This window comes from Podarcis pityusensis (genome assembly GCF_964106645.2).
Source record: "Podarcis pityusensis genome assembly, chromosome: 3".
NCBI lineage: Eukaryota > Metazoa > Chordata > Lepidosauria > Squamata > Lacertidae > Podarcis > Podarcis pityusensis.
Window position 1 is genome coordinate 52,593,134 of NC_138026.1, and position 13,875 is coordinate 52,607,008.

The window sequence follows — 13,875 nt, forward strand, 5'->3', positions numbered from 1 at the left end:
CACCATTAACACATACTGATTCTTAGGAAGGAAGTTTGGCTTTGCCATTTGTTCTGTGAATGTTCAGAAGAACTCAAACTGTTGCATTAATCACATGGCATTTACTTGGCCAAAGCCACTTAAAATCAATTGACTTTGTACTTAGGGAAGGTTCTCACCACTGCTAAACATATGGGCAGCACTGTAAAACAACTTAGAAATGTTGACTCTGTGTCTGCAGTTAGCTGGTTGTATGCAGGTCCTACTCTGTGAAGTTCAAAGCTTTTTCTGTATGCTGTAACAAAATTTTAGAAATTAATATTTTCAGTAGCATACAAAAAGCTTCATTGTTTGTTCTGCAGGAAGTTCAAGGGCTTACCACCGTAGTTTCGTGAATTGGCCCTTAGGAAAAGGTGCTTAAAGCAGTCATTGCAGTGCCTATAGTGCAATTCTGTACATGTAATTTTATTTAAAAGCATTTATAATCTGCTTAATATTTAAAAATCTGTAAGCAGCATATAGTACAGCAAATATTATCATTAAAACAAAAATACAACCTAAAACCGATAAAGCTTCAGCATAGAAGCATCTTAAAGCTTCACCATAGAAGCATCTAAAAGAATAGAAAAACAAATGAAACAGGAATCCTGTGAATTCAAGCACATAAAGCAGGCTCCAAACAGGGTCAAGGAGAGCCTGGGCAAAGAGAAAAGGCATCTGAAGCAACTGTTTCTCTTTATGTATGGCAGAGGAAAGGGCTGTTTGCAGTGTTTTTGTCAGTGGTAGGCTCCAAAATGAAGTGTTCTGGGATAGGTCAGGCAGCCTACGATTTGTTGGATCCAAAGTCTCTCCATTCTTCTGAGAGGCCTCAGGAATGGGCCATAAACAATACCAGCCTGAAGCACACTTAGCTAATTCCTCCCACTGAAATGAATGGTTTCAAAAACTGCTGAAACAAAAAAGACATCCAACACTATCTGTCTCTCTATCTACCCTGCAAACTAAGATTATTCACTATTCCACGGCTCCCTGCTTTTCGGATTGCTCTGTTCAATTATTTTTGTAATTGCAGGTAGTGTCTGAAAGATCATTAGTTTCAGATTCTGAACCTTCACTTGAGCTTCATGGACTTCAGAAAATTGCTTGTTTACATGAAAAGGAAAAAAAACACCCGTTCAACAATTGCACTTGTTAGCTGTTCATTTTACTTGATTGCAGAAGATGGAAGAATCTGAGTCAAGCGAGAAGCAACAGGAGCTAGAGTTTGTTTCAAAGCTTACACTACAGAGCTTATACAACATGCTTGAAAGACTCTGATATTGCAATCTTGCACCTATTACCTAAAGTCTGAAAGATTTGAAAGTACTTTTCCACTATCAAGACTTTAGTGTTGTTTGTTTAATAACCAAACACAGAAGCAATACTATGATCACTATACCTTTGCATATTGCATCTAAGGAATTCATAGCAATGTGAATTTAATGCAACAATACTAGTTTTAAAAATTCTTTCAAAATATTTCATCCATCATTCTGAGACAAAAAAAAGATATTCATTTTTCAAATATTTCCTGCACTGCCCTAAATCTGGCTGTTAACCTAATCTGTTAACAAGGCTACATTATGCATTCTGAATAAACATGCATTGGATTGTGAGGTTTGTGGTATACATTATATAGAAATTAAAGGAAATACATTCTGGTCTTTGCCACTGGCTAGGCTCAGGGCAGGTTGCATTCCATCCCTCTCTCCCACAAATAATACAGCAATGAGAAGACTAGTTCATCTCCAGCCATCAGCCATAGGAGGAGGAGATTCAGAGAAAGGACTCTACTCTAACTACTAGCTGCCCCAGGAGTGAAGAAGGAGGGGAAGGAAACATTGGTTTCTGCCTCCATTCAGAGCAACAAGAGCACCATGTAGATTTCTGAATAGCTTCACTATGTCATAAGCTACCTTGAAAATGATTTGTTGAAAGGCAGAGCATAAATATTTCTGATCTATTGATCAATAATACAGATCACAGTAGTAGATTAGCTGGATATTCATCAATTGAAATGCCATTTATATCTACCCCACATCTGTTAATCACTTGCAAGTGTCAAGGAGTTCAACGTTTGCCTTTTCCTACAGTGAAAAATCCAAGTGAGAAGTCAAGCGCCAGGTCATTCTCCAGCTTATAATGGGTTTGATCATAATATGTAAAACTACTTTGGATTGTGTAGCTTAAAGGCTGCAAACAATCTAAGTGTCTCTGAAGTTCCAGATAAAGCACTAACATTATTCAAAGGCAAAACAAATGTCAAGCTATAATAGTAATGCTAACTGAAATGTTTAACACATTTGCATAATATATATTGTACAGTGAAAAGCACTTAAAGAGACTGCATATTTCACAACTGAGTACTTTTGTAATAAAATTAGTATTGAATGTAAAAAGTCAGTAAATGTAAAGGTAGTAGATAGCAGATCATTTGTTTTGATCACAACAGATTCAATAAAAGTCTTCCCAGGCAATGCATCTCTTGGATGTGGAGGTACGCATGGAAATTTTCACTCTGAAAACTGAACATGGTTAGTCTGAAAAAAGTGGAGGAGGATTCACGTGTTAAATGTGATGGTGCAAAGCTACTCTCCTCAAATGAAAGTGTGGGATAGCTTTAAAGCAGTGAAACATCACATAGTATAATAGTGATGGGCAATTCAGCTAATGAGTCCAGCTAGTGAAAGCCCATGGAAGGATTTCCACTAGTGCAATGGGGCTTGCCCTCTCTGCATCCCCTCAAATTGGCTCAGGAGGATTGCAAGAACCCCCAGAATTGGGGGGGGATTCATTCCAGCTGGCAAGCTGGAATGCTTTTGCTGATGGAATGATTAATGATTGTCACCTAAGGGGTGGTATTCAACTAAGTTTTGCATAGAGTAGACACACTGAAGTTAATGGACCTAGGTTGGTCATGTTCATTGCCTTCTATGGGTCTATTCTGAGTAAAATTTAGATTAATACCACCCAGGGGTTTTACTATGTGTGGTGAGAATTCATACCATAGGTTGTAGGCAAAGAGAAAATGCACAACAAGCTGTCCACAGAATTGGTGTGGCACATTCTACAACCTGGGAAACAGTCAGTGTGAATGCACTTACTGGCTCCATGTGGAATTAGGGCACCCAGACTTTCCACATATGTTGGTCTGCATGCAATAGGGATGTTCATACAGCAATTGCTCTCAATACTTAATAGTGAATCTTTTGCAAGTGCTAAAGCTTTGGGCAGCGCTGGCCAACTTAAATGCCCAGGGAGTGGACCAGTGAAGATTGCTGATGCACAGTCCACTCCCTGCCCGCCCCCTAGCCGCCACAGATTGGCCAGAATTCAAAATGGGGTCTGGCGGGAATCCAGGATGTTCTGCAGCAGCCAGGGGAAAGGACCAATGCCCACAAGCTTCAGCATTGGGTTGCAACCTCCACCCACCCAGGTACTGTGTAAGTGGGCGGTAAGCTGTGGATGCAGCGCCATGAGGATCTCACTGTTACCCAACTGGGCAGGGCTCCAGCTTGGCAGCTCCCCAGGCCACTCCCAGTCACCAGTTACCCCCCTCCTGCCACCCTTGGCCACCGGCTGGACTGTGCCAGACCGTAGCGTTGTCCTCACCAAGAGCCAGGTGAGAGGTTTTCCTGCTGCTGCTGCTGCTGCTGCTCCTGTTTATTGCTGGTGGAGCTGCACTGCAGAGAAGGCAGGAGGGAAAGGAGAAGAGCGACTTTCCCCTGTGTTTTACACACACACACACACACACACACACACACACACTCTCCACAATTCCTGGGGGTGGCATTTTCTGATTCACCTCCGGCAGTAAAATATTTTGGGGCAACCCTGCTTATCACACTATTGCTTGGTGCTTTATGAAAAGAATGGCACACTCTGGGGGAAAATGTCAGCACACAGCTTGTAAGAAACAATCTCACACAGCAATAATGGAGTTGGAATATATATAAATATGAACTGGAATTGTGGATTCTTCTTTGTTGATCTGCTAGACCAGTGGGCTTCAAAGGGGAGCTCTTGTCAAGATCCAGAAGAAGAAAAGTTTTTGACAAATTCAGATCATTGCATAGTCAAGATACTGATCTATTAAGTTCTATGAAACCTTTTAAAAACTCAGTCAGAGGACTTATTTAGCACAAGTTTTAAACAGAGCATCACAGCTTCACAGTATATTCTTTTACATGAATATTATTTGATGTATGAAAATAATCCAGAGACTTGAGCGAACTTCAGGCTAATTGGTCCAAGAAAAGCTATCAGCTCACTTGTTCCATGCTTCTTACTCTGCAAAGCCAACACTGCTGCATATTCTTTAGTTCGGATACAGAAAGAGCCTCACATTGCCAGACTGGATTAGCTATTAACCATCAAGTTTCCATGTCTTGATAGGACAGGCTTTGCCTATCTAGCATCATTTTTTACTCTCCTGCATCATGAAGAACTGCTTATATTTTGAAGGAAGAAATATCTGTACAAAAAGACTCCGGGAAAGAGTGTGGATTAATGCCAAGGAAATTGCTAAATGATACATGCTTCCCTAAGGATTTGTTCCAATTGGAAATCCATACAGTTGTTAATGTTGCCAGAAGTCGTTGCAGTTTCTCTTTAAGTTGCTGCACCATTCAGACTAAACTGGCAGTAGCTAATATGCAAGAAAAGAAAAGAAAGAGTAGTGGTTATGAGCCTGGCACTTGATCAAGGATATATTCATGTTCTACATTATATTTGGACTCTTATGAAGAAGATGGTGAAGTAGAAGACATGAAGATGATGCAGATGATCAGTTCATGGAATGTTGAATCTTGATTTGGTAAATACAAGTTTTATCAGTTTAGGGAATAAGCTGGTGTAAAGCAAGTTGGTGAAAGTTAAAGAGCCCCATGTTACACCACATCTAAACCCCATTCAGCAGTGGCGCTGCTGCTGCTATGCATAAGCCTGGCAGAGGGAAAACAAGCTTTTAAAACAATATTCTATGCCTGGTTGCCAACTCATGTGACTGAAAAGCAGAGTGATTTGAGGCCTGTGCAGCAATTTGAACAGGGAAACTGGCAACATAAATAAATTTCAGGAGAGTTGTGACTCTTGCTCTCTCTCTTGTAAATTTTAAATAGATCTATATTAATATATCTATATGCTAAACAGGATGTTTCACAGGATGATGCCAGCTTTGCAACTGATGTTATGAACTTGCACATTGTTGTCAAATGCTGCTTCTAGTGCCAATGTGGAGTGTCACCCCACAATCTTTTGACTACTATGATGTATCAGGCAGACTGTTTGACTTTTATTTTTAATTGCAAAACGGAGTTAGAGATTCAGCAAAATCAATGAAAATGTGACAAGTACTAGTTAATAGGTGCCCACCACAGCTGATTTCTCTCTTTTTCCACATGAACCACGCTGAAAACTTGCAGAACTGCCTATTTCAGAGCTCACACAGGACGGAAAAAAATGTGCACGTTTTGAAGCCAGTGATGTTCCTCTTAAAAGGTTTGCTTTTACCCTACCTTTGAAGAAGTCAACTTTTGTGGTTCTTATTCTTTACTTTCCTAGATATTTTTGTCAGTGCAGTGTGCCATCATACAGCCTATTTCACTGCTACAGCAGGAGCTTTTATACTCACCCAGAGTTTCTCCACCCATAATATCTTCATTGTTCATTAAAGCAAAGGGAATTTTTCTCTGTTTACTATGTATTGCATGTGGAGATTGGCATTTTCTACTGAAATGAATAACCTGGCTAGACCTGGGTCCAAATCCCCACACAGCTGTGAAGTTCACTAGACCTAATACCAATCAACCTCTTTCAGCTTGATCTACCTCACAGGGTTGTCCTGAAGATAAAATAGGGGTGCCATATAATGCCAAACTTACTTGGAGGAAAAGTGGGACTAAAATGCAGAATATTTCCCCTCTGAATCATGAATCTGTGAGCACAAACTGGTATAAATAGGTGTCTGGACTGAATGACTCACTGTTTCCTTAAAGCACACAATTTAAAACTATGATACAGCCAAGAAGTGTTAATGGATTTTTTTGCACAAGACAACTAAAAGTCTGCTACATTTTAAATGCAGCATCTTAATTAACCCACCCTGGTGACAAAGGAATATTCTACTTAAGAGCTCTTGAGCAAAACTCCTAATATAGATGTAAAACTCTGTTAAAACATTACTGAAGGTTTCACGTTTCATATTGAATTTGAGTCTCAAGGCTTCAAGTCATTGACATTTTGTTTGAGGTAAATTATTTAGATTGCTTAGGTGAGTTGATGAGAAGACATGTAGGGTTAAAAAAAACAACCCTCAGTGTCATACATGCAGCCCACCTTTCTTTCTTATCATTATTTTTTGCTGTACTTCCTGACATGACACATACTTTCCTGAATTGAACAGCCAAATTGCAGTGAATAATATGCATGTTCTCATTTCAACTTTTCATTTCAACCTTTCAAATATGTCATGCACTAGTAAAATGGCTGACAGAGCTTGTCTGCACAAGCAAAGGGGGAAATAATTGTGTTCTAATAACACAGTATTGAAACCTTATTGACTATTTACTTGTATTTGTGCAGAGAATGAAAAGAAAACTTCACTCTTGATAGTAAACGCAGAACAACTTGTGAAAGTCACTTGGAAGATCTCCATATGATGCACAGACTGACCGGTATATTCAGGCATGGTAGCAGGAGATGAAGTGAGCAACTTTGTGCATTGGCCTCCCTTTCACACGTGGTAAGATCCCCCCACTTCCAACTAAAGATTCTTATGCTTGGGACACTAGGAAAATGCAAATATTTCTTTAAAAGGTTTCTAACCCACCTTTCAGGGCACAATAGCTGTGAAATCAGTGTCTAATTCTAGAATAGAACAACAACATATAGAATTGTGAATTTAAACATATATATCCATTAAAATAAACAGCCAAATTGATCCAAAACACAGCTTGAAGTAACAATGGTTTTAAAGTTTGGGGGAATTTTTTAAGCCCCAGTCATGGTGGAGCCACATGAATTTTGAAGGGGATTGTATTCCATACATATGGGGACACCACTGATCAAGCTTGCCCCAGTAGCCTTCAGCCAAGCATTTTTCAGCGATTGGCCAGAGAACATGTCCTCAAACATTGATCTTAATGCACAGGCAGCCTTGGGTGCATGCCAGCCCTCCAGATAGATGTGTCCCAAATCATTAGGGCCTTAAAGACTAAAACCTCTGCTTTAAATTGAGTCTGCAAGTGGTTTTCTGCAACAGTTGCAAGTGTCTATGGAAGTTGTTTGAACAGTGGGATAAAGCTGATTAGCAGATTCTCTGTTTTATTATTTAGGCTCGTGTGCTGGAGAAATAATGCTTTAGGCTACAGTTTGTTGCTCAGGGGAGTGTAGTAGAACTAATTAAAACAATAGAAGGTTAAGGAAAACCCTACAGATATAATTAGATTGTTTTGCTGACACAAGGAAGTTATCGTCTCTTACTCAGATGACTACAGAAAAAGCATGAGATGTTTCTAACCTAAAACAAATACTCCGAGCCTTTCCGCACTGCTGTTACTTAAAATCACATATAGACTTCTGTATTAGCCATGAGCTAAAACCAGTCATTTAGCTGATTATTTACCCTAGATTTCCTGCTCTCCAGTGTTTCTCCTGCTTATAACAAGAGCAAAGAAAGGTACCATACCACTGGAGCTCCATGAAATCCTGCTTCATAAAATAAAGCAGAACAAAACCATGGCTTCCTTTGAGGATGTTAAATTTTTGTGAGGAAGGGATAAAGTAATCATAAAAACATGGCAGCGTGCCGCCTATGTCATTACTTAAAATTGCTAAATGCTTTGAGTGCAGGTCGTGAGCTGGGGGGGGGGGGGAGGCTTTCTTTAGGAGTTCTTGCGACAGTTTAGGCACCAGCTACTGATAGTGTGACCTGCTGTTTGTTTTCTTGTGTGGCTTTAATTGCAATACATTGGTTCCCCACCCCTGATTTTATGCCATGCTTTGTTTTCAAATTTTATCAGTTGTTTGAAGTCTCCTTATGTGTCACACATGCAACTCATGGATTGAATAAATTAGTCATCATTATAAAAGATAATGCACCTCATTTCTATCTGCTACATCTCAGACAGTGGTGGTGGAGGGGTGTGTGTGTGTGTGTCTGGTAAGACCCAAAGCTCCAACTTTGATGTGAATTTTTTGAGCAGATAGTATGGGATGAGGCCATCTTTCTGCTGACAGCAGCTACATATCCAGCAAGAAGTAGGGATATGATTCAACTGGTTTCACCTACCCAATTTAGGTTCCCTGGACAGGCTTGGTTTGTTTTCAGGAGAACGTCCAGATTATTAGATACTATACCATTGGGCTTTGGACAACAAGGGAAGGAAAATATTTTTCATTCACGTGCCTCTCTTACTAGTTCAAAATAACATTGACTTGCTTCAGTCAAGTATATTTTACATTTACCCTCTCCTCCACCTTTCATTATCCTATTTTCAGCACTGTTGTTGTTGTTGTTCTTGTTGTTTTAATTTATTACCTGCCTAAGGTCTGCTTATTCACCCTAAGGTCCCAGGTGGACTCAACAATTTAAAACACAACATTAAAAACAATAGAAAAAATAGATAGAATGGGTCTTCATTCTTTGCCACAATCAAATACGATCTCAAAAAATAATAATATAACGTTTTCTGTCTTCTCTGTTCTTCTTACATAATTTATCTTTCTTCCTTATAGGATACATGTTTTATTTACTGTTTTCACTAGAATATTTTTACTTCTCTTTCTATAATTTATATCATATACTCTCCTCTGCCTTCTATTATTCAGTATTGTAAATCATGGCTAGAATCCATTTCTAGAGAAGAAGCCTATTTGTCATTGTCTTACAGAGCCACTACTGTGCTTTTTCCAGGTGGCTCCCATGCAACAAGCTTTCTAAGCCACACACACACACACAGAGAGAGAGAGAGAGAGAGAGAGAGAGAGAGTACCACTTTAAAAAATCCACACCTTTGTCATCTTGCACTGTGACTTGTGTTTAAAATGATGCTTTGTACTCTCTTGCTCTCTCCTCACTCCAATATATTAATGCTCATTAATTAATTTATATTTTTTATCCTGTCCTTTTCCCCAAATTTGTCTAGGTATGCAAACACATCAGAGATCAAACAATACAATTTTAAAAAATATTTGTAACATTACAAATCCATTAAAAACTTTATTTTAAATGGAAAAAACAAGTAAAACAATCACATACGCTAATAGCTAGTACTTTCAAGATTGTCAGAAACAGTATTGTTATCCAAACATTTAGGTGAAAATGAATGTTTTAAATTCTTCCTGAAAGCCAATAATGTGAGAGAAGGACATCCCTCATCAAGGAGGACATTCCACAAACAGGAAACCACCACCAATAAGGCCCTGCCATGGGTCAGTGACAACCAGGCAGCACCCAGCTTCTTTGGCTATATGCTATATGAACCTTCTCCAATCTGATGCCCTCTAGATGTTTTGGACTACAACTTCTATCAGCCCCAGCTAGCACAGCTGACTGGAGTTGCAGTCCCAAACATCTGGAGGACTCCAGGTTGGTGAAGAGTGGGCTGAATCATCTAAACCAGATGATCCTATGGAAGCCTTGTGCAGCCTCTAGCTCATGTTCATATCCTGAGAGCTCATTATGAAAATGTATGGTTTAATGCTGTGAAACCCTAAAACATTTACATCCACATTACAAATAAAAGCGGAAACCTGAAAAAGGAAGGTATAATTTGCATGGAATTAGCACATTCAAATTTAGAAATCATTACTGTAATCTAAATGGAAATACAATACATCTCACCACAGTGGGGAGACTTAGCAGCAATTTGTCATGTGTTTACAGCTGATGAACAACTTGAAGCCTTCTTCTCCCCCTTTTTATGGTTCTTCATATTTAAACTGGACAGGACAGCCCTTCCAATAGGAAACACCTGCAAATAGAGCAATGCCTTTGACAGCCATGAGGGGTCTCCTCTGTAATGTAGGATACATGGCCACGGCTGTTCTGGAGAAAATTTGTATCTGGCCCTGTATTGCCCCCAGAGTCTCAGAGACATATTTTTTTACCTTTTTTTAACTGATCCCTTTTTACTGGAAATCCCTGGGATGAAGCTGGGACATTTTACATGCAAAGCATCAGTTTTACCATTGTGCTGCAGTTTCTCCCCATTGTAATTTGTAATGTCAAAATTCCTAGTATTGAATGCCACACAAAACACCTCCATTCCTCCTATGTGTTTGCATTAACTGTTTTCGAAGACGGAGAAACAGCCTGTGTGCATTTTACTTCCATAATTCACAACATGCCTGCATTATCCTGAATTGGCCTCCTGCCCCTGTATGATGAATGCTGTCTTCATGCCAAAGGAAGCAATGTCTTATCGTTCCTATTGTTTCTGTCTCTGCTTACTATTTCATTGCTCCTATTTAGCTTTTGGGTTCAAGACAAATAGTACTTTGATGGTGGTGGGACCATGATAAAGACAACAACTAATGGTGCAGCTGCTAAGTGTACTGAACCAAATGAGCCTATAGGAATCTGTTCATTAAGAACTGTGCCATATAAAATGGCTTTTCACATTATCATATGAAAATGTTTATAGTACACTATTTTTCCAACAGAAGTAAAAAGAGGAAAGTAGAGGAGGAAACAGTATTTCCAAACTTCTTTGTTGCAAACAAAAACTAGGTAATAACCAGTTCTAAAATGACCCTCAGCACACAAAACTTATTTTCCACATATATTTTGAAGACTTGGTATTAAATTCATGAGCAATCCTTTTAAACTGAGCAAACAGCAAAAACAAAAGAGAAATCCATGTAATTTCAGTAGATTTTATGTTATATATTCAGAAAACAGTAATCCTATTGCAAAACAGATCTTTTAATGATTGTAAAATAACATAAAATGGCTAGGGCCTTTTTGACATCAAATTCTAGAGCTCATTCTGTTTTAAAGTAACCACTTTCATGGACTTTATCTTTTTCCAATTATACATTGTAATTAGTATTTTGCATTTGTCTCCGTGATTTAAGATGTTAAATAATGTATAGGTTCAACAGAGTTCTATGATGAAGGACAAGTATTTGAGTGAACATGTAACCTGACCCCAAGCCACTTTCCAGCACTTTGTCATTAGTACAGGAAAGGTTGGGTAGGTTACAGTGATGCATGAGCTTTCACATCCTGCAGCGCAGTTGAGTTCTACAGTTTCCATTAGGAACAAATAGGTATCGTTTGATAGCTCGCAAAATAGGTGGGCTACAATCCAAAAACCACTTGGATGGATAAAAGGTAATACACAAGAGAGAGAGAGAGAGAGAGAGAGAGAGAGAGAGAGAGAGAGAGAGAGAGAGCTTTCTAATTAACAGAGTTTGGCTCTGTGATTGGGAGTATGTGGAGGTAGCTGTGTCTATGTGGCCTGATTAACCAGGACTGAAGTTTTGATTGAGCCAGGATTTTAATCAGTTAATCAGTTTGATTAATTGTATAATCTTGCAGCCCTCCAGATTTTAGCTGGGCAGATTCTTGTGGCCATCACCAGCAAACTATATAAGGTTATAATGCTCTTTTAAAAACTGTGACTAATTAAAAACAACACCCAGACATTAAAAATGCCCATTCTTAACAATTCAAGGGTGTATATCTATGCTCATCTTTAACTCCAAGTTGCAGCTGAGATCGCTCCCCTAACAAGGAAAGTATGGTGGGGCAGAGGAGCATCACATGTCAACATCATGTGTTGGTGGCCACAGGCAGTGCAAGGCAGCTGCCTCCACTATCATACTTTTGTGTTGTACGTTATGGCCTATTAGCATGCTGAATGTGTGACTTATGAAGTCTCTACTTTCCCACCTAAGCCCCAGGCAGGCAGGCACGCTCTTAGAAAGAGAGGCAGATCTAGCACAAAAAGTACTCATCATAATGCCGAACAAAAGGTTACACACACTTTTCTAAGGTTAGTTAATAGCACCTAGAACACACTTCATTCTTTATACAAGGCCAGAGAATCACATTAATGCATTGATTTGCATTAATTCATTTTAGCCTTGCAAACAACTGCACAATGCTATGGGTAAATTTCTCCAACTACTTTATAAAATATCAAGATTCTAAAGTATCCTTGTCTTTTCACAGAGAAATCACTATATTATTCCCACACTCCACTGAGAGGCTATGAAAGGTAAGACCCACAATTATGCTTATGTGGAGTACATGGGGAGTCCAGGATCACAAGAGAGGGACACACAGTCCTTTTCATATGGCTTCTTCTTATTTACCATGTGTCTAGTTGCATATGGGGTGTTGGGGGGGGGGGTAGTACGTCTGGTTGACGACACATCATAATCCTTCTAGGGCAGTTTGTCCACCTTTGGTTTCCATCCTGCACTCAGCTCTCACCTGTGACTCCTGTCAGCACTGACAGCAGCCACACCCCACAAAATGACTTCAGTTGGCTGCATAAACCATGTGAGGGTAGCCAATGGGTCTCGAACCCTCAATGTTCTCCTGCATTATCTCCTGTTTATCAAGATGCCCTTTTCAAGTTGTACTGTATAGCAAACATTTTCTGCTTTTGGTGTTTCATTACCTATTTGTATGAAATGTTTTCAAAACCAAAAGAAATAGAAAAAAAGGATGCCAAACTGTTGCATAAGTATTTAGAAAACTGGATACTTTGTCCTAAAAGCATATTTCCTAAAAAGATATTTCCTGTTAAACTTATTCCTGTTAAACAGATTGCCCCTCAGAGTTTCAAAGTGCAGAAGTTCAACTCAAGGCAGCATTTGTGAAATATCAATAGAAGAATCTGTCTTTACTTTACAACATCAGCACATTCCATTATTTATTTATATTAAAAATAACAACTACATTGCAAGCAAAGCATATTTGCCTTTGAATTTTCCATACCGATTTTTCAGCTTTTACACTTAATTCAATATATTTTCTTATTGAAGTTTTGACCCCCCTTAATCAGTAAGCTGGGGAGGGGGGAATCCTGCAACCAACAAAAAAATGAATTATTTTGAGGCAAAATGGCCTCAGGAAAACTTTAAGTAATGTATGTTGCTTTCAGTTTCAAAATATCTTTTATGCCAAGTAAGACACCAGACTTTTGCTTTGTAAAATTACTTAATATCTTTCAAAATTCTAGCCTTTCCTTTTAATCACAGACATACATATTCTCTCTGACTCACTGTTTCCAAACCTATTTTTTTTAATTGTTGTTGTTTGTTGTTTAGTCGTTTAGTTGTGTCCGACTCTTCATGACCCCATGGACCAGAGCACGCCAGGCACTCCTTCCTGTCTTCCACTGCCTCCCGCAGTTTGGTCAAACTCATGTTGGTAGCTTTGAGAACACTGGCCAACCATCTCATCCTCTGTCTTCCCCTTCTCCTAGTGCCCTCAATCTTTCCCAGCATCAGGGTCTTTTCCAAAGTATTTTTTAATACTTTGCCATAAAGAGGCACCATAATAAAATAAAAAACCCTCACTTTCTGCCAAGTGCATAACTATGGAGCCCCAAGATTCAGTAAAGTTGATCCTACATTTGTGCTTTCGGTGTCTCAAATGGCACAAAAGGAAAATACATTATATAATCATTAGACTAGGGTTGTCATTTTCGAACAGAAAAGTTGCTGAGCTTTTTGGGCAAAATCACAAAAAGTAATGCTGTTATTGAGCTATCTTTATGGGAAAACGGCACTGCCAGCATGGGCTGTCATACGTCCAGATTTTCCCAGTCATTTTCCCCAATTTCCATACTGCCAACTACAGTATTCCAGATATGCCCTGGAAGATCCAGACATATG

General features: G+C 39.1%; 2 protein-coding genes across 20 annotated transcripts in view; one reads left to right on the plus strand and one right to left on the minus strand.

Moving 5' to 3' along the window:
- LOC308474315 (uncharacterized protein) overlaps positions 1-13,875 on the plus strand; it is a 150,267-nt gene that overhangs the window by 58,145 nt on the left and 78,247 nt on the right. For 6 of the 13 annotated variants that reach the window (XR_013984646.1, XM_081000465.1, XM_081000458.1 and 3 more), the window contains 3 exons: positions 5,442-5,517; positions 6,601-6,760; positions 12,200-12,245. Coding sequence is in view for 8 of the 13 variants with exons in the window: in XM_081000465.1 (XP_080856591.1) it covers positions 12,239-12,245 (7 nt within the window). In the remaining 5 variants the exon portion in view is untranslated. The remainder of the gene's footprint in view (positions 1-5,441; positions 5,518-6,600; positions 6,761-12,199; positions 12,246-13,875) is intronic. The other 7 variants (XR_013984647.1, XR_013984648.1, XR_013984649.1 and 4 more) reach the window with 2 other exon arrangements.
- Positions 1-13,875, minus strand: part of HS3ST5 (heparan sulfate-glucosamine 3-sulfotransferase 5) — a 141,093-nt gene that overhangs the window by 24,237 nt on the left and 102,981 nt on the right. The gene's annotated exons all lie outside the window — the stretch shown is intronic.